The 21,989-nt window shown below is 39.0% G+C and overlaps 1 protein-coding gene across 1 annotated transcript in view; it reads right to left on the minus strand.

Annotated features, from left to right (window-relative positions):
- ACOT12 (acyl-CoA thioesterase 12) overlaps positions 1–19,047 on the minus strand; it is a 30,656-nt gene extending 11,609 nt beyond the window's left edge. Inside the window, exons 1-9 of the mRNA XM_026866715.1 lie at positions 18,970–19,047; positions 14,825–14,885; positions 13,677–13,778; positions 11,312–11,444; positions 9,050–9,200; positions 5,562–5,681; positions 4,020–4,170; positions 1,784–1,839; positions 257–317 (exon numbers count right to left, since the gene is read on the minus strand). Of these exons, the coding sequence (XP_026722516.1) occupies positions 257–317; positions 1,784–1,839; positions 4,020–4,170; positions 5,562–5,681; positions 9,050–9,200; positions 11,312–11,444; positions 13,677–13,778; positions 14,825–14,885; positions 18,970–19,001 (867 nt within the window). The 5' untranslated portion in view covers positions 19,002–19,047. The remainder of the gene's footprint in view (positions 1–256; positions 318–1,783; positions 1,840–4,019; positions 4,171–5,561; positions 5,682–9,049; positions 9,201–11,311; positions 11,445–13,676; positions 13,779–14,824; positions 14,886–18,969) is intronic.
- Positions 19,048–21,989: the final 2,942 nt, after the last annotated feature.

A 21,989-nucleotide genomic window follows, 5' to 3' on the forward strand; every position in this document is an offset into this window, starting at 1 on the left:
AGAAATCTTTTATGATTTGTAAGAGATTTACTCTTAAATCAATAGGGAACCATCTACTCTCTTCTTTCAGAATTAAAAAAAACCCATTCATCTTATTATACATTTATCCATTCTTCCATGACTGTTGTAACACTTAAGTACACAAGGTCCACTCTGGAAAGTGATACTGTCTGTACAACTGTTTTACACACCCAAAAAGTGTACAGATACATCACTTTTAATATCAGCAGACAATAGGATATGATCCCCAGATTACCTGGTTACTTCTCTCCCAGGGATCAGAAGGTTTGTCTGCTTTAGCAGACAGCATGCATTTTCTAAAACAAAATTAAAAGAAAAATAATAGCGTGAATTATTTTTTTACACTTTTCTTCTATATATGCTAGAAACAATCACTTCTATAGGCTTAAGTGTCTTCTAAGTACAAATATTTTACCATTTTTTGGTTGCAAGACAGATTTGCAAGAATTCCTTTTTCTTGCCAAGAAAGATGGGGAAAAAAATAACCTACAAAGCCAGGTATTTCTAAGATTAGCATCCTCTAATAATTTCAGTGGAACTCAGGCAAAATTATTTGGAAAGTTAAAAAACCGTAACAGTTATGTTTGAGGTAATTTTGACTACTTAACTGTGATGGATGCACTCAACCGCCCCTTAACCAAACTTGCAGTAGGTTGGTACAGGCTCCAAAGGAGGCAAAGGCCTGAGCTGTAGCTAGGCCAGGAACTCCTCTAGGAAACCCACAAAGGAACCGAGTGACCCAGTGACCATATGAGCTTGGATCACCAATCATGAGATTAACAGCTGAACAGCAGGTTGCTTTTCCAAGACTCATTTATCAAGGAACAAAGACAGTTGTGGGCACAAGGAGTCTCACGCACACCCTTCCCATAATATGCAATCTGACTATGGGCCAACCACTCTATCCCATAAATATGACAGCCTAAGTGAGCCTTCTCTGACCTCTCCCTGCTAGGCAGTGAGGCTGCATGGCAGCGATCTCCCTGTGAACTGGGATGTCTCTTAAGGCTGCTCCTCCACTCAGAGACCTTTTACAAATGACAGACTTTGGATAAGCCCAATCCAAGTTCTCCCTGGATGGTAACTGGGCTGCACACCAGCTGACTCTCCCATTGAGCAGGGATGCCTCTCAGGTTTTGAGATTCTTTATCTGAGACTAAGAGATCCTTCCTTACCCAAGGCAGAGAGAACCCTTATTCACAGCAGATCCTTGGTAAATGACTGATAGCATGATGAGTTAATATCAATGAAATCCATGTAGCTAATTCCATTAGACATAAACTGCTGTCCCAATCTGAGACAAGGGCTAGATCTAGCTGAATCCAGACTCCCTTCTGATAAATTTAGGAAGCAAGGGGGTCCACTCTGAATCTCATGACTCAATGGGAGAGTCTCCCTTTTTGCATCTCTGGTCTCCGTGTAAATCACTCTAGATAGATTCTAACTCAATTTTCTTTTGTATGTTTCTTTCATGTAGCAAGCCATAGAGTGAACCTTGCCAGCAAACCTTGTTAAGTCGCACTTTCACAAATTCAGATCACTTTTTGCTAATACATTTGAAGGGGATTCTTTAAGTGATCTAAATCTCCCATTCATGACAAGTAGGATCAGCAGGATCCTAATCAGGATTTGTGACAAATTGAGTGTAGTTGACAGGATCTCAAATCACTCATCCACAATATTAACAAATGATCACATTTTTAGAGCATATATTAAAAAATAAGGTTTTCAAAATCACATTTGCCTTGTAACCCAACAATACCTGGCTAGTCGAATTCTCCTTCGGGCAATAGCTCCATGGTATCGCCTCAGGTCATCCTTTATAAAAGGTAAACCAGACAGTAACACATCTGATTATTTTAGGACACCCTCTAAAAAAAAATACAACTAAAACCTTTTTTTTTAATAGATGGGCAAATGCCAGAGTTGTATTACAAATAAATAAAGAATTGTACTATGTGCATTAGACTTTCCCCAGATTAACTTGACTCAGTGATTCACTTCTGACTTGACAATATTCCCTTAAATTTTCAAAAACAATCATTAGAAAAGTTGTGTCAGAGTAGCATTCTTCTAGCAATTTTGGGGTCCTAAACCAGTGGCAGTGCACCATACACATTCTATTCTTTCTAAATGTGCCACCCACCAAATAAACTAGTAAGCCAATTCATCATCATCTGATGTTCAAAGCACAAAGGAAGCATGGAAGAATCCTTATTCTACTGCACATGGATCTGGGACATAGAGAAAGCACTGTGCAAATGTGTCGGGGTAGGCAGCGGGTCTACTGAACGCCTGGCAATTCCCCCTTTTTTTTTTTTAATTTTTTTTTAAAAGAAGAAGAAGTGTGTTTATTGTTTTCTACATACTTTATATATCTTTTACAACTACCGCAAGCTCTAACATAATTAGCTAAACCCATAGCAATGGTACACCCATAGCAACGGTACATGATTGGATAGCTTTCTTAAAGTTTTACTTCTGAACATGATTAACACAGTTCCTTATCTGTGTTCAACAGTTTCATGTTTCTTCCAGCAGATGTTCGCTGTCCTTGCTCCTTATCTGTGGTAGCCCTCCTGCATGCAGACTTCTTATGGGTACGGGATGATCTGGCTGAGGTTAAATGCCATCTGCTCTGCCAGGCGTTCAGCAGACCCGCTGCCTACCCCGACACAAATGGATGTGATCTGCCCCTCAAGGTGGCAGGTCTTTCCTTCGCCTACTGTTACTCTGCTGGCGTGGATTTTTTTTTTGAAGCACAGAAGCGAAGAGCATACACCACACCAAACTGCGTTAAAGGTCAATAGGACTTGTTATCTTGAAGGGTACGTCACTTTGGAAAAAACTTATTTTCTGTGCTTTTAAGAGCTGACCTGTAGCTTCTGGAATAAGAAGAATCTCCAGATTAGTGGATCTCAGCCTTCCTTAAACATAAGAACACATAATATTTTTTTAAGACTTCTCTTACCTGCTTTGTAGAGCACTGCCATACTAGTTGTCAAATGTCAGTCAAATGATGACCAAAAGTTTAAACTACCTTGAGCACATGCAAATTTTCCCAGATTTGCTTGCTTGACTTTTGAAGGAATGGGTGTACATGTTTCTATCTTGATGTTTAGCTTGTGGATGGCTCTCTGAGGAGGTCTTTAAGGGAAGCACTGTTTTTCTGACAGAAGCTAAATTGCTATGTCTTTTTTTGGGTTTTTTTTTTTGTTTGTTTGTTTTTCCTCTTGGAGCAGTCTGTAATGGGCAGTAGTGAACCTTACTGCCTCACCTAGTACATAGGACACATTGATTTATAGGTCCAGTTGCCATCCTATGAAATGTAAGTTCACTGATGTTAAATAATGTAAATAATTACTGTCTATACTGGCACTCTAAAAATCTCGTAATTGGAGAATTAAGGTTAATGACAGGTGACATCACAGCAAATAATTCAACTATAGTATTTAAATGGCTCAGTGTGCTTCATGAACCACTTTTCAGGGGAACACATGCTGAGATCTCCATGTCATAGCAACCAGAAGCCCACTTCTGTCATGGGGTTCCTACAGACAGCTTTATTACCTCTCTTTCTCATCTTTGTTAAGGGTTTATAAAAATAAACTTTATTCACTGAACACTTAAGAGTCAGTTTTTTGCTGTCTGAGCGGCTTCTAGTCAGTAAAATTGCACAAGACAGATACAAACAGGTGCAAAAGTCTGTAAAAAGCAGATTCTTTTGCCCTGCCCATTAACTACAGAACTTCTAATGATGACTACCCTCCACTACACCTTTCAGTTTTGGATGACTGAAGTTAACGATGACAAATCTCTCACTCAAAGTCAAAGATTTCATTTAGAGGTTTTCTGCTTTGCAATAAGGTGCATTTCAGTGCACAACCTTGTTTAGTCCTTGCTTTCCTAGCAGGGTTACAGTGTGACATGCAGTGTGCTGGGCTGAACCACATAATCTCATGTATGCATTCATCCTACTCCTGAGAATGACAGCTGACCTTTGTAGTAGGTTTGATTTTAGGGAAGGTGAGCAGCTCTCCTTTGTCATTTACAGCTTTAAAAATGAGAAATGCGCTGTTAATGTGCCGTGCTTGGTCTTTGATCCATTCTTCACAGTTATATGCCTCCACACGGACACCAACCTCCACACTGAAATAGAAGTTTAAATTAATTATTGAACTACTACAAGTGATGCGGCCATGAGATATACTACAAAGGGCTGCTGTACACTTTCCTGTGTGCAGGAAGCTTGACTCAAATACCTTGTATAGTATACAAAATAAATTACTCAGTCTGGATGTACACATTTCAGAAATAAAATAAAATAAAAAGTGGCACTAGATAAATAGCATTAATAAGAAAAACGAAAATTGAGCTAAGTAACACAATGAACACGAGTAAGCATACTGTGAGAATAAACAGCAAAAGTGATCAGGATGATATTGATTTGACATTCAGCAGAAGCATATATGAAGGTAATTCATGCCCCTACTGCATTCTGAGGGGACTAAATACACCTACAAAGAAAACAGCCACAGAACAGCAATGACAAGATAACATTTCTCTCATGTACAGTTGGAGCAGGAATTACTTTAGCTTCTGCCTTCTTGTAGCTTGTCTTGCTATACTTCTTGCAACTTCTGAACATGTCCTCCTGCTGAAAGAGGGCTCCACATCAGATGTGTCACACCCTTGGCATAACCAGAGGGTCTGTTGTCCCAAAGCACCATTTCTGTAAATGGGGAAATAGCCTAGAAGAGGGGTGCTATCCCTTTGCCAAAGGTCAGAGGGGAGTCATTCTCTGTGAGGCAAATATAACAGTATCCCTGAAACTGCAGAGGAGATAGCGCATGCATAGGAGAGAGAAAGAGACAATAACCATTAGCAGGCAGGATCTGTGCATGATTGGTCAACAGCCACATCACTAAATTCCAAAAGCAGGCATTCAGTGTGCCAAAAATCTATGTTTCATGCTTACAGTGACTATGTGCTCAACTGAAGATAAAATTTCAGCATGGGCTGTAGCCATTTATTCCAAACTGCAACTGGCAAAGACTCACCCCTGCATACACCCAAACCAAGGCTGGGAAGAAATAAACAAAACAAAGCATGAATTTTGCCAGTAACCAGCAGTAAATAGAACCCAGATCTGTCAATGATGCCAAGACAGGAAGATCCTGGAAGCAAGCTGAAGCTTTCTGAAGAATCAAAGGTGTGGGACCAACTCATCCCTTGAAAATCTCTGAATTTCAGAGACATACTTATGGTCTGAGGCTGCAGAACTGGGATTTGGTTACAAATGATCTTTAAATTGAGTGTGAAAGTCAGAGAATAATTTTTTTTCAGATTTCACTAAGTAAAGAAAGCATATATAGACAGATAGATACAGAGACATAGCTAGATGTAGATATATCCCTCAAAGCCCCAGCTGAAGAAAAATTCATTAAATAATGCAAATCTTACTGATAGCTGAAACCTGAAACCTGCAGTCAGGTTCATGCTGGAGAAGTCAAGGAAGACAAGCGGATGAGGAACTTTACCTATTCTGAAATGTATTGTTCACAATTGCATTAAAGACAAGGCGGTCGCCCACAACAGATGGTCCCCAGAATTTAAACATATTTACTGATTTCAGGATGGGATATGAACGACAAAGGCGGCTGAAAAAGAAAGCAAGAGAGACAGAGAAAATCAGACAGTCATGTTAGACAACCTCCTTTGTTAGGTTTGAAGTAGGTAGTGATTATAACAACAAGGTTAGCACAACCTAGAAAATAACTGTATTACACTAATTTATTCCATAACCTACTGAAATACAGTTAACATGTTCAGCTACAAGAGGACATAATTCAAGCTTCAAACATAATAATACCACTTACGTTGTGCTGTTTCATTTTCAACACACTTTACAAACACTGACTAATTAATACTCACTGCTTGATATTATCTTCTTTTGGAGCCAGACCGTGAACCCCTTACCTACAAAGTAGCCACTTACTTCAGAGTCACATTAATTTCTATATGACTGCATCAGGAGTGGGATATTGCCCAGTATGTAAAAATGCCAGATCATAAAGCCTTTAAACCATTAAAAGAAACCTGGGCAGAAGGCTGAGCACCAGAAACAGCATTCTAGCAAAATGTCAATCTATCTATTCTTTTAATTATTGGTACTCTTTTATTGTTTGTCAGATGTTTTCTGCTAGTGTTGCATGAAATAAGAATAAAAAACTACTCAGATAACTGCCAAATATGTAGTTGGTTTTGTTTTGTTTTTTAATTTGGTCTGGTTTACTAAATTATGTGCAGTTTGCTTCTGGTGCTGACTTGGGAAACTCATCTTTGCACATACAAAAGAGACAGAAAGATGTTGAACTGATCACTCATCAACTCAGTAACACAGGACTATTGGCTAAATTTCAAAAGCTGAAAGCACAAACACAAAAATTTTAGTAATTCTATTCCCTTTGTCCTTCCAATTGCATAGTGCATCCACTCACCCGTCTTTCCTTATTTCAGACCTGATCCTGGACTGTGTTCAATTACATGCAGTCAGGTTCAGCTGGGTTGTTCTACCGGACCTCTTTGAAGTGCTTGTGAAATAGCCTATAGCTATTCTAGCAAAACTTTGCTGGCCTAGTACAGAATCTTGTCTGTGCCAGGTGAGTACCCTTTCCAGGAACATATGAGCAAAGATACTCTTTGGACAGATACAGTGGACAAACAGATATACACCTGATCAAACCCAGCTACACTGCTAAAGGAAAAGTCTTGCAATACTGTGTCATCTACATTAGGGAATTCCAACAACCCACCACTTTTCTGAACTTCACAGATGTTCCAGAAAAAAATCTGCAGTACAGATACAGCTTAAGGCTTTGTGGATCGGGATCTAGTTTGCAAGCTTTCCACAGCTGGCAAAAATTAGGTTTCTTCAGCAGTTCTAAATGTAGTCAAAGCCCCACTCTTTACTGGGATCTCTGTGCATCACATGAATAGGGAACAATATACAATAATGTCATTTATTTTTAGACTTTGAAAAAACATGCTCCATCCTCATCGATGTGTGCAAAACTCCTCAGTAAGAATCCCATATGCACATCTGAGAAGAGATTTTTCATCATGCAGTTTTTAAACTTGAAAAATACAGCTTTGTAGTGTTCCTAGCTTTTAACTCAACTGCACTCTGCAAACTAATGTGCCAGTATTGTTAAACACACACAATTATCTGTAGCTAATTAATTGACTGGTACATCTTTTTAATAGACTAATAAATTCAAATGACTTTGTGATTTCATTAAGAATAATTTGCTCTTCTGATTGAAAATGTTAAATGGTGTTCTTATTTACAATGTTCACTATAAAGATGCAAACACAATTTTTGAAAATAAGAGAGGAACAAAACAGAAATTTGGCCTAAATACTCAATTTTTCCTGGAAAACTATGCACTGAATGCTTTTACTGCAAGTGTAAGAAATAAGAAAGGACAGATCCAGTTCAAACTAATATTACTAATATTCAAATGGATTTACTGCTAGCTGCAAGATTATAATTTCCTGTCCAGGCAAAATTGTAGGAGTGGTGGGGGGGAGAGGGGAGAAGGAAGGCCTTTAAAAGACCTTTAAAATGCTTGTAGAAATTTATTTGTCAAGGGTTAGCCCTCCTCTTCCATTTTTCCATCAGAGTTTGTGGCCATAGCAACTCTTAACTGGCACCTTCAAAGGTCAGGTCTAATTGTTAGTGGCCTTGCAAAAGGTTTGTAGCGAGACTAGCTATTTCTCAAGCACAAACTACAAAATCTCTGTTCTCAACAAGCCTCTGTCACCAGCTATTATTTCTGAAATTTTCAACATGACAAATCTTGTTTGACATTCATTAGTTCAAAGAAAAATTTTTCAGTACTTGGTTTGCTGATGTTTTCCTTCTCTTTTTAAACTTAATTGTGACTCTCACTAGCTAAAATCTGTCAAATGAAAACAGGTAAATATTTTGGGTCATGTTATGGCAAAAATCTGAAACAATCCCTTTGAAGCCAACAGAATTACACACTGGGGTAAGGTCAGTGCATTCTAATATTACTAAAACAAGCTGTTTATCCAACCACTACAGAAAATCTGTTGTTATCAGTACAACTACTGGCTACCAATCAAAACTATATGAATAATGAATGGAGAAGTCATTTAATTATTAAAGTTAAAAAGTGAAAACATATCTAACATCCCTGCAGTGAATTAGGTCACTCAGTATGCAAGGAGAATTCAAACTGAAACTCAAGTGTTGCTTACAAAGAAGCTTTGTACAGCATCCAAGAACAAGGAAGGAGAAAAACAATGGCTTGATTTCAGGGGAAAAGAAATTAAATTATTATGTCTAGGCCATACTGAGAAGCAATAATAGACAGTGTCACAAAAATACTTTGCACTTACTACCTGAATATGTCAGAGCAAAAAACAGAGCTTTAAACTGCTAAAAATATTACAACTCATAGGACGCAGGACTCCAAAAGACTAAAAGGTTAAGTGACTTGTGGAAGGTTATGCATCCATTCTGTGTGTGTACCAACAAAAGAGAACCTGCTTCTTTTGATTCTTCTTCTCTGACTTATTCTTTCTTCTGACATAAGGATCTGCAGACTAGAAGGCTGTTCACTTCCGGGTATCGATAGAGGGTCACTATCTGTTTTATTCTGATTTAACAACTTTGCTTTTTCAAAACACAACCACAGGAAGTTTCTAATCCTATGTCCAACGCTGACTTTCTGCAGAGATTCTCAGGAGGATAACATAGCCTCTTTTGCCTTAGGGTCTGCATGTAATAGAAGAATAATATTTGACTCCCACAGTGGTGTGGCATGCTGTGGGAACTGTGCCACACAAATAGTTCAATGGCCTCCTGCAATCTGAGGAGAAAGAAAAGTCACAAAAGTTTGGGTCTGTATTTTTCATAAAATAAATCCCCGTGAAACCCTTAATATTAACATCACATCCATTGAGAACCATGAGTAAAGACTATGATGCAGAAAAGTACCTTGCTGAAATACTTGCCACTGTCTCCATCCAAGCCATGATCTGGCCACCAAAAGTGTTTCCATGATGGTTTGCGTGAGGAGGCTGGACAAGCTCAATACTCTGTACATGAGTAAGGTCAGTTGAAACTGCATCTTCCTCTTCAAAAGTATCTGAAATATGGCAGGAATGTATTAATGAATTATTTCAGCTAACTTTGATAGCCAAGAACATCCCCACTTACTGAAGTGTGCCACTTGCTTCAGACACAATAAAAAGAAGAAAAAAGGAAGGACAGAAAAGATACCTGTTCTTTGCAAAGGAAGCAAGAGGCTAAAGATTGCCTCTGTTCTTCCAAGAGACACAAGAGGTGGGGGATGGTGCACTCCACAGTCTATCACAGCAGAGTGAGTCTTCCCAGACCTCACTATATCCTTTAAAGAAGCTCTGTAAGAAGCAGTTATTGTGAAACTTGGCTAGTGGTGAATGCAGGAGCCAGCAGCCTCAGCAGGTGCTTGTGATTATTCACAGCTGCTATTCATGACCTCTGACAGATGTTGTCAGAGCAGTTTATCACTTAAATGCTTTTCATAAACTTTGACATCTGGGCATGAAGTCACATGGTATGGGCTATCCCTCTGGTCAGCTGGGGTCAGCTGTCCCAGTCTCCTCGCTGAGGTGGTGTGAGAAGCAAATAAAAGCCTTGACTCTGAGTAAGCACTGTTCAGCTATAACCAAAACATCAACACTCTTTCTTAGCACAAATCCAAAACATAGCCCCATACAAGCTACTGTGAAGAAAATTAACTCTACCCAGCCAAAACCAGCACAACCATGTATGAGGGGCACCTGTGCAAATGTGTCTAATCAAGGTTGGAATATGACTTGATTATTTCATAACCTGTTACTAATCTTGTGATTACCAGAGACAATACAGAACACACAAAAGAGAGAAATATGGATCTGAATCAGTAACCACCTTCTACTGAGTATTTCCAGTTCCACTCTCAAATGTTTATCCATACATCCTCATGCTAATCTTTGAGGTTTTTTCAGTTATATAAGAACAGATTTAGGCATGAGATGAAGTCAGTGATTTTAAAAGTACATATCTTCACTAAAAGCTACTTGACCTGAGTTGTACTTTTGACTTTTGCCATAATTAACTAACTTTATGATTATATAAATGTGTGGATGCATTTGACTAACTTGCACTTTGGACCTACTTAGGTTGTTGCATAAGATCCACTCAGAAGACAAACTTCACTGTCCGGATCTGATTTATACCTATTTTGCTACCTGGCAGACTTCACATGCAATATTTTTCTCTCTCTTTACTGTATTTTGCTTGTTCTGTCCCTTTAAGGAGGTGAATTAGTGCTAACAATTATAACATCCTTCAAGGAAGTTTCCAGGCAAGGCAGTGGAAACCAAAATCATCAACCTCTGATTTGTCTTTATGGTATTAACCATAAGACTATTACCATAAAGTCAAATAACTTGTTCGCTCAAGTCTCTTCAGGTCCACACAGTCTTATTAAATTGTTAAGACTAGAATTTGTATTTACAACAAGTTTCATCTTTCCTCAGTAAAACCACATGATGTCTGTTGTTTATACATGGAGTTAAAGCTCAGATTTTCCAAATACCAGCATATTTCTTAACTATTGTGAGCAATTTCTTCTGCAGGGTAACACAGCAATTTTTGAACACAACCATCATTAAGAACTGAGGTTACTATCAGAAGTAAAGACAAACCTTTTCTTCACTCAATTTTTCTAATTTGGTTAATTTTTTTTTAAACATGTTTTGACCTCCATGAAATGAAGTTTCTCCTGCTTGTTGGGAATATCTCACAGCGTAAACATAGTTCTTAGTGCTTTCTTGCAAGGACATGGCCATAAACCTGAGTAAATTTTATCTTTCTATCTACATTACAACTAGTGTCATAGGACTTTATTACCATATTGCGAAGTGCTATGTAAACTGTTAAACTTTACACATATAACCTACATGAAGATCTTAATTTCGTGTCTATTTAAATGCTTGGCCTTCAATCCTGCATTTTTAAGTCTGGAGTTTCTGAAAGACAAATAAATACCACTCTGCTAGAATAACTGTCTTACACACCCTCACAAATCTGGCACACACTTTTCTACATGATACCACAACATCAAGGAGCTTTACTCAGATGTTTTGTGTGCTTTTTTCCTCCCTTCCCATATGTGACCCATATGACCCATAAGTAATTTGTTCCATCTTCTATGCTGACCACAGTAATCACCTTCCTTATTACTCTCCTGCATCAGGTTCTGAAAGACCTGTTCATAGCCCAGTCGGATTCTTCTTCTCTCAATAGCCAGAGTGTACTCTAGGTGGTCTTCTGTAGACAGAACCTTTACAGGTTCTAATTCAATCTAAGCAAACAAACAAACAAACAAACAAACAAACAAACAAACAAAAAAAAAGTTCTGAAAGCCACAATCATAACAAAGTGTACTTTGAACTTAAATGGCATCAGCATTTTCTACAGCCTTTTGCTATCAACTGTCCATGATGACAAGTTGTATTAATACAAACAAGCACAGAGTTAAAGTTCAAGAGATTCTGCATTATCCTTTCAGAATTATTAAAACTCAATGACAAAGTGCTTTTAGCTTTTAAATACAAACATCCACGAGAGCACATGAAGTTTAAGACAGTTCTCAGTAAAAAAAAAAACAAAACCAAAAAAAACAGAAAAAAGAAAACAAGATCTTAATATGAGGGTTAGAGTATTGAATTTTGTATCAGAAAAATAATTCAGTCACATTGATCAGTGGTGTAGTATATTGGAAGGTGTACACCAGAGCTCACTTCCCCTCACTACACAAATAGCCCTCTTCCTCTTTAACAATACACTCCACACTCACAGATCCATTCCAGCTATGTGAGGACTTCTATTCAAAGAAGCACTGGTTTCTTGAGGCGGAGAAGAAACCCATGAACACCCAGCACTTGGTGCAGCTTCAGCCTCTATACATTCATGCCCAAAATCCTCCATGTGCCCTTCTCCTGCCAGGATCTGAACTTTTGCTCCCTTAAGTGCTAATTCCCATGTATGTCAGTTCAATGACAGACTGAACCCAAACCTGCACTGGCTTAAGAAAACTACATTTAGATAAATACTGCAGAGGTGCCACTGAACAGTCACTTGTGTGATTTGTCTACAAGGTCTAGCCTCAGAAACCTTAAAATAATGTACAAGCACTGCAACACAGACAAATCTAACATTTAGTGTCCTGCAGTGCTGCTGCTAATATTTCTCAGTCTTTGAGTCTTCATGCAAACCTTCTTGCAGTTTCCTTTGTTCCTTTCTGGTCCCCCTCAAGAGCTTCCTAGCTTTTTCCAGATGGTCCAGCTAAAAGATTAAGACAGTGAGTGCATACTGCTGCTCTCTGCAAAACTTTAGCAACAGTTGTTCAGAAAAGTAGATTTGAAAAAAACATTCTTTAATTTCTCAAGACTTTAATTTGTGATGGAATTTGAATTGAAGCCTCAAACTCCCTCTGGGGCATTCCTGTCTTAAGGCTAATCTTAGTTAATCATCACCAATTTAATCCTGAATTAACCTCTGAGGAAATTTGGACAAAAGGTAAATGGGTTGATGACATGGATCTATCAAACCAATAGTAAACAATCGTTAGTTTATACTATTTTAGTGCTTTAAGTGCTTTAGCCCTTATCTTTTCAGAGACAAGGTGAGCTTTAGTTTTGGTAAAACTGTTCTGATCTGTTTCTTCTGCAAACTGTAATATAGCATTGCAGAAAACAAAGCAGAAATGATTTGATATATTAATTACTCATGGGATGACTGCTCTCTGCCAGTCTGCAGTGGATGTTAAAAGGGCAGAGTCACTGTCATAACACACTGAACAAGATAGAAAAGTCAGATCTATGATTCTAGTTGCTCATGTTCAAGGAAGTAGAATAGGACATACAAAGCAAATTTATTAAGATGATCTGAGGAATATTTGGCCTTTCTCATGTGAAAACTTTAAAAGAATTGTGCCCGTTTGGCACAGCAATGCGAAGGCCAGCCAGTACCATGGCTGACTTCTAAATACCTCCAGGAAGCCAAACACTGGGGAAAAGAAAAAGCAATGGCATGAAAACTAATGAACATGAATGGCAAAAAATTAACTTAGATTGGAAGCTAGCTTAAAAAATTTCCTATCTCTGAACAGTGATATTTGAACAACCTCCTCAAAAGGGAGAGTGAAGGATAAAGAAACCACATCTTCAACACCCTTACAGGTTTCAGGATAATAGATCAGTTTCTGAAAAGGAGAGAGACTGTGCAGACTCACAGAGATTTCTCTTCCAGCACTTGCATTCGTCAATACTGCAGCTCCTTACAAAGACACCAGTTCTATTACTAGCAAATGTGCAAGAAAAAGTGGAAACAATAAAAAACCCCTAACAATTTCAGAGCAAAGATGTGTGAAAAAAATATGTCCATAAAGTCTGGACTTCATGCTGATTTCCTATTACTGATCAGAATAAACAGGTATGAACATTTTCCTGTGTTTCACAACCACAAAAGTTGGGTTATTTCACAGAAACTCTGTCCTAGTAACTTGAAGCTGATAAGAAAACAGAAAGAATACCTTTCCACCACCAACTGGTTTGGCTACATATGTTGCGTATGCCATGCTCACTATTTTTTCAACATTAGTCAAAACATCCTGTACTGTCACCTTGATGCCAACCTACAAGGAAGGAGGTAGTGGAGGAAGGAGACAAAAAACCAGTATTTACATCATTGTCAGTTGAATTGAGACTCACCATTTTTGCAGTGTTAATAAAATTAATCATATCCAGTCTCTCAAACCTAAAAGAGGTAAAAAACCTGGTCTACTAATACTGATACATCTCTGAACATGTAAGAACTTCACAGAATTTGCTGAGCTCTGAAAAGCTTTTCAGTACAACTGTATATGGATGTATGTAGAGTAAAATAAAAAATAGAAAAGACACTTAGATTTGGTTTTACAGATATCTCTCTCCATTTACTTGTGTGCCATTTGGAGTACCCATCAGAAACTTTCTAAGATCTGTGTCAGAAAGAAAGTCTGTATAAATGTATAAAACACACTGAAACACTTGAAGGTGAAGCATTGTATTTGATCTTGTGAGACAGGCCTGATGTGCATCAAAGCTTATGATTTTTTTCTCATTTTTAAAACCTTTTGGAATGCATTCTCTGTGAGATGCACTACTCCCACTAGTATTAATGAGAATTGGATTTGGGCACAATGCAGAGAAAAGCACCCTTGAACCTTAAGGTTCAATTCCAATTTCAAGTAAGTGATTGGGCAATGCACTGCATACTTGTTACAATATGGAGAATAAGAACATGCATACACCCGAGATAAATATTTTTGTACCAGAAGTTTGAAAACTACATAGAACTCCATCTGTTCAGTGGATCCTACTCTGATCCAAAAACTGCTTAGAGGTCAATAGCTTTGGACAGGACGAACACTACGTATTCCATCCTGTTCATTACACCTGCCAAAGATTTAAAGTCATCATGGTCCATTTTCTATTTTGACATGGATTATTTTACAGGAATTGTGCAATTATAATAGTCATTATGAAATCAGTGTTTCATTAAGTGGTGTTATGGTTTAGGTATCTGCACAAAGTTTCTTCCTGAAACAAATAAGACTGGTCCCATCTTACATTCCTCTACTCCTCCCACCTCTCTTCTGTTCTTTAGATATTGTTAGGAATAAGAGTGATGATCTCTTACCTCCATACTGGTTTTGAATGCTCTGTTCACCTTAGCCTTGATTGTAATAATTTGTCCAACTCTGTTAAGAAGAATAACATCTTATGGTATGTAATCATGCAGCTCAATAAGGGCTTGAACCTGCCTCTCTAGGTATTCCTAGTAGTAGTGAAGAAAATCTCATTAATCAGTCTGTGTCTTCCATACTGTACTGAAAATGCACTGAAACAGGTTTAGCACTGTTAGTCATCAGTTAGGCTTCATTCATGCTTAGTAACGATTTGTGTTACTGAGAAAACTGCAAAAGCTTAATACCAGCATTCTTTCTCCTTGCTGATGTCTGTATGATGTCAGGTGTGCTCTAGGCCCCAACCCCCAAGAACTTTTGGCCTAGATTCTGCTTTTGCTCAAAGGCACATCTTGCAGTGAGTAACACCAAATCATTAAGTATAGCTGCAAAACCACAGAAGATATACCCCATGTGCATTCTTGATCATACAGATACATGCACATGAGGAAAAAAATCCCAGGACAAAAAGAGCTCTTTGACATATTTGAAGGGTGAGTAAAGAGTTTGCTTTCTACATTTTGGCCAAAACCAAGGCTGCAGCATGTCCCTTCTGTCTTAACAGCATTCACTGAACAACTACTCTTTTCCATTTGCCTACATAGAATACCTAGACAGAATTACATATTTTTACTTACATAGAATCAAATTTAAATGAGAAAATAATTTCTTCCCTTCTAAAGTATCTGCTATGTGTTGGTAACAAGAGTAATCCTTGTCTTCGACCCCTAACATCCTAGCAGAAGGCAATGCTGAAAGGTTGGACAGACAGCACTTTCTCCTGAAGTTGCCTTATTGAGCAGAGCAGTAAAAGAACACGATGTGCATGGTAAGTCAGAGCCACAGCCACAATAACTGGGCATCAGGCCACTTTCTTCAGGGAATTTAGACTGACTTGCAACTGCTAAAGATCAGACCCAGAGCAGACAAAGTACAGCTAGCTACATCCGAGACTGCAAAATATAACTCAGACTGCTTGAGTCCCTATGAGATAGGCATTTACAGCTAATGATTTGACATGGTTATGAAGCCAGTTTATAAAGAAAAATTCTTTATAATTTCTTCCTAATTAAATGAATAGGGTTTTGACATTTAAAAGTAAAGCTTTTCTTAAACTCTTTATCTCAGTGCCAGAATTTCCAATGAATTGTTACCAAACACTAAGGGAATAGGAAACCTGCTCCATAACAGTACCAGACAGGAACCACCAACTGCACAGAAACTTTCTCTTTCTTGTCCACTTTCAAGAATGCTAGTGGAAGCCTTTGAGTAGACAGGGGGAAAAAATGGTTAGAGGAAAGAATTAAGACCATCTGCAGATACACAGCCCTCATTAGTTTTTGAAGAATGTGTTCAGAAGGAGTTTTTCCATCATTCATTGCAAAGAAAAAGCACAATCATTAACGTAATAGTTCTAAACTGCACAGCTAAGGGAACCACCAGTTCATTTACAAAAAAGAGAATGTGTTCAGTAACAAAATATTTATGTTTAAGATTGGAAAAGAAGTTAACTTTATGGTCTCATAAAAAGGCCTTAGAAAGCATGAGACAGAACTCACTCACCGTGAAACACCTCTGAAAACTCTGTATCTGTCATAAAACTCCCAAGAGAATTACAGTAACAGAGCAGTAGAGGTAATGACAAGTACAAGGTGAAAAAAAGACAGAGCGCATTAATGAGATAAACTCTGTGTTTGAACACGGCACATGCTGATAGTGAGTGTGAGGCTTTTCTTAGAAGGAGAGTCTAGAGTCTCTACAGATGCTTGCAGAGGACATCGCTGTCCCTGCCAAGAACATGATGCTGCATTGTCCATGAGGTCCCAGCAGGGACTGCAGAGGTCTCTACCTCAGGCTTACTGGCAGGGTAAAACCTTTGTGACCTTTGTCAGTGACACCTCCCTGGTGACCTCTCCTCCCCTGTGCAAGACATTGCATAACAGAGGTTGAGAGAGGTAAGTCTGGGTCTGTCCACCTTTGAGGAAATTGCAGGGTGGGAACAACAGAACAAAGCCGGATGTGATCTCACTCAGTCTGAGACACCAGTCCTGCAATGAGGTGAGTTTGGACTGCAGACATTAGACACCCTGACTGACTGACTGGCATCTCGCCTGATGCTCCAGTCTGTGCAGCTGGACTCACATTTCCCTGTAGAAAAGTGTAAGCCTCTGGGGTCCGTGGCCATATCAGAAAATAATGTCTGAACTGAGGTGATCAGACAGTGTGATACCAAAACACCTTTTCACACACTTTCAGGAGCTGTTTCAGAATGAAATGTTTTACGTTGTATCATGTATTTTGGCTCTGGACAAACTGATGTAAGCCAAAAGATCTGATCAGCTTGCATGTTTAATAGATATGTAAGTGCAGAAGTCCCAGACCACCACGCTTTCACTTATAACTGGCAGAAAGCTTTTGAAATGTATCAGAGTGGACTGAATATGATTTACATATGGAGCGCTAATAAAATTTAAATAAATGTAATTTAAAATCAGATGTTCTTATTACCACCGAATTGCTGCATATTAAAAGACAAGGAAGAGGGATTTATTAGTTATCATGGCATAAAACTGAGTTTTGCAATATACAGATTTGTGGAAATCTGTTCCCATGTCAACTGAAAAGAAATATGCACACAAGAGTTAATCCTTACTGAACATCTGGTAACCTGAGTTAGGCTAAACAAAACCGTGCAGCAGGTAACTTACAGAACATGTTTTTAATTTACTAGAATGAGATACAAGAGCTCTTTTATTTGTGCAAGATGTTTGTATAATCAACAAGATCTAGCAAAATTCAGGACATTACACAGTAAGCTACAAACAGGACGTTAGGGATGACCTGAGGATGAAAAATAATTACTGAAACCACTTCACAGTTGCTATGTTTGTACCCTATATCCTTGTTAAAAATGAAACATTGGCACCACAAGTGGAAGGAGAACTAGAGACACAGTCAGAAACAAATTGGGAAGGAAAAGTATTTTCATTATATTTTAGAAGCTCTGTTCTTCTCTCAGAAACAAGATCAAAATTGCTCTGAAGCTACTGAAGTCTGAAACATTAGGCCGGAAAGAAAAAAATATTACCCTGACTTCATTTGTGGGAATCTTTGATTACAGTTTTCACAGAATTTTTTCCTAAGGACAAAATTAAAACCACAGAACAATTACAGGCAAGACAAACACCGCAAAAATTTTGTAAAACAGAACAAGACATTCTCCTGAGTTCTGGATTCAGTATGACCGTGTTCACTTCTTTGCCACTGGTTCTAGATCTCATCCTAATGGCCACTACTCTAAAAATCCACTGTTCAGAAGAGGGAGTGGATACTTACCTTACACTTGTGTACTCCAAACAGTTTTGAATTGACATCAGCTGTACATTGGACAGACAATGTTGCTTCATTCACAGTCAGGACAACTGCATGAGCATTGGTCTGTGTAAACAGGTCCATGCCATCTAAGCACTCATTAATTTCCAGATTGCAAGGTGCACAAACACACGAAAACTACAGAGTAATGGCTTTAAGTTTCTGTAATGATATGGTTTAGGAATAAATTTGCTATTTCCTCTTACAGTGGCTTTTATCCCTTGGAAAATCATGAAAAATGGTTAAAACAAAAATTAAGTCCTGTATTATCTTGTAGACGTCGTCAATTTTCAGTGATCACAAATGCAGTTTTGTTATATCACAATTTTTTTTTAAAAGAAAAGAGAAGGTAAGAAATAAAGAGCACTTGCAACAATAAAAAACTCAATAACTGTTACAGGCATGTATTCCTTATTTAACAGAGCTAAGTAATGGCCTGCAGCATTCACTTAACTAAAGCCAAAGATCACTGAACCGTAAGTTTCTCACCTGGCACCTAGGTTGCCAAGTCAAAGTAACTACAGTTTATTTTTGATCTGTGAAATTGATCTGTTTTCTAGGTGGGTCTGGTTATCACAGATAGAAAAGAATAATTTTGAGACTTAACCCTGTGACTCTGGGGAGTTCATTGGCCTGCTATCTCAGATTTTATAATGCCTCAATTTATCTCTGCCAAAAAATAATAATCTATCAAATGAAAACATCTGACAGTTAACTGGTTTTGTACCTGGCAGCCTCTTCAAACTGTATGTCATCCATAGATGCTGTCACGCAAGACACACCAGCATGTTTCTCAGCTTCAAAAGAGACACATGGACACACAATTACCACATTGCATTTGCAGCAAGCTATTCATCTATATACTTGTGAGAGACAGAGATGAAACACAGTAGATCCCAGTTCCTTTGATCACCCTAATGCAAGTTTGCTGTGGACCCCTTAGAAAAAAACAAGCTAAAGATTAAAGTTAATAGTTACCGTGAAATAAGGGTAACATCAGGAGATGAGTCTCGATGATGGTAATGATTCTACTCAGTTTGAAAAGCTCTGTTTAAGGTTTTTCTCTAAAAATGAACATCCTGGTAAGAAAGGACTAACAAGCATGTTGCACGACAAAAAGAGTCACAAAGTGTTTATCAGTGTGGAAGTTTTGTCACTTGAGGATTCTCGGATGCAGGAGAAAGATCTACTGGCTAGTTAGCGTGGCCACAGCAGTGGAAAGCAGGTAAGTACATGTCCTCAGTGCTGTACTAAAAATGCAGAAACTAAATAAAACCAAATACAAACAGGATTTAAAAAAATCAAAACCAAGTATTTACTTATTGTAAAATATTTTTACTAAAATTTGAACTGTGTTCTTCATCTCCCTAGTATGCATTTTGTGTGAAAAATAATGTACCCTATTTGTATTAATTATGAAGGTTAATGTGGAAAAGGCAAACTTCTTCTTTATTGTTAATGTTTAATAGACCAATAGTTCTCTTTTACAGCAAGTTATTGTCATTTATTATTTATTTGACCACAGCACCTAGAGTTCCAAGTCAGAGGATAAAGAGCTGCATAAACCTGGAACCTTTGGAACCCCTGTTCCAAAAAGTTTCCTGAGTGACAGAGGCAAGAGAACACTAGCAGGAAACCTAGGAAATAGCACTGAAAACAGGCAGGAATGCTCACTCTGAAGCAGCCCAATATTTTTAGTGAGCATTGCAAGAAAAAGCTTGGAGGAATTGGAGGATGGTGTGCAGCGGGCGGAGGAAGCAAGCAGCCGATTCAATGTGAATGATAGAGCAAGCTTCAACTTTATTGAAGGAAATCACACCTTATATAAGCACTCTACAATACACTACTTGTAACTCTATTGGATACATAAAAAAACCTACATTATAATATCTCAGCTATTGGGTACATCTAAAAGGTCACATTATAATATCCCAGCCCCTTGTGGCATCTCTGGTATGCATAAACATCTTTCTTGCTGTGAACCTGCTTCCCTCCCAGGGCTGCCTTTCTCTCACCCCCAAGGTCATAATGTGCCCCAACTTATCTCTTCATTCTCACAACAGTCCTTGTTATCATCAATGTACGCTGGGTTTTTTCCTCTGTTTACCTCAGGTGGCTGTGACCGACTTCTGCAGGGATCCACGGCCTTGCTCTCTGCAAGCCGTTCTCCAACAATGGTGTACCAGTTATACGAGTATCTGAGGGGTTCCCTTTCAAAATACAAGGGTTAAACACATGAAGGCATTTACCCGAAATACAGAAAACTGCAATGAAAGGGAAGAGGTCACTGTTGACTAAGGCTGGAATCACCACTGTGATAGGTAGTGCAAGGCAATGAGTAAGGTAGTGATAGTCATAAATAGCCTCAGAAGTGAGAAGCAGCCAGCCAGGTGGATCACACAGAAAGCAGCAGGATATGAAGTGAGGAAGGTGCAAAGCCCAGGCACTTGCAACTGCACCAGCTGGCACTGATGCATGAGGAGAGATGGGAAAGTCAAAGAAATCCGTGCCTGGCATGTTGAGTTTGCTGTGACCGAAAAAGCAAAGCGAGGGTAGATGTTAAAAAAAATCCTTTGTGTGCAATGGGACTAGACCTGTGGCATGAATGACGGCTGCTGCCCTAAGTCTAACCAAGTAAAAGCAATTACGAAATAGTGGCAAATTTGCAACTGATGAGGATCATCACAGGTTAAGCCAAGTCCAGGGAGCAAAGATGAGCCATTGTAGCAGCAGAGACCTGAGTTCAAGGGTTGCTGAGATCAGTTCAGTCTCTTCACAAAGAGCACCTTTAAGGGGTAAAATTGCTGAAGAGCTGAAATCAAATGACTCTTTCATCCTAAAATAAATCTCAAAAAAAGTGTGATCATACTAGGAAGTTGCTACGTGCTAGGTAGTTTCTGGGTTATTGTGTGGGACAAGTTCTCCAGGATCCCAACTCTTTCTATATAGGAAGCACGGATTATGTAAAGCCGCTCCAAGCGCGGCACACACCTACGCAGCGAGCGCACCACGGTCACCGCGTCGCATGGAGACGCCATCCAGACATGAGTTCCCCAAATATACCCGCTATTCTCCACAAGGCTCATTATGGACTGCTAATGTATGCAGCTGTACTTGGAAACGGAGTTCACTGACAGCAGAGATGGCAGAGCCTTGGGTTTTCTTAGTGCTTTAGATGTGGCTTTCACTTCCTGAAGTTAGCTGAGGAGATTTTTAAAGTTTTTGAAGCTGAGTTACACCAGACACAGAGTGCTCTGCATGCTGGCTGCATTTGTAGTGTGGTTTGTTGTTTTGTTTTTTGTTTGTTTGGTTTGTGTTTTTTTCTACCCATGTGCCAGTATTCTTAACGTACTTTTCTTCTAGTATTTCTCTTTTTTCCATCCTTTTTTTCCCCTCCGCTGCTCTTTTAAAATTCTCCTCATCCTAACCACCATCACCCTCTTCTTCGCTATCCCCTGAGATCTGATGCTCCTCTCCAGCCCCACACGCCCTCTCACTCCCTTGATGCCTGTTCCTAATCCGAACCCCCAAATCTCACACATTCCCCCTGCCTGAAACCTTCCATCGAGCCCCCCTTTTCCCAGCTCCCCAGGGGCAAAATTTCACCTCCTCCTCGCCTGTCATGGACAAATACCGGGACGGGGCTACCGGCTGTCACTGAAGGAGAGGCTGTCCGCACGCAGCCGGCGAGTTTCGGCCGCATTTCTGAGGGGAGGGGGCGCAGGGAAGCCTCCGGGGACAGCGCGG

The sequence above is a fragment of the Athene cunicularia genome (assembly GCF_003259725.1).
Source record: "Athene cunicularia isolate RWA chromosome Z unlocalized genomic scaffold, athCun1 chrZ_part3, whole genome shotgun sequence".
NCBI lineage: Eukaryota > Metazoa > Chordata > Aves > Strigiformes > Strigidae > Athene > Athene cunicularia.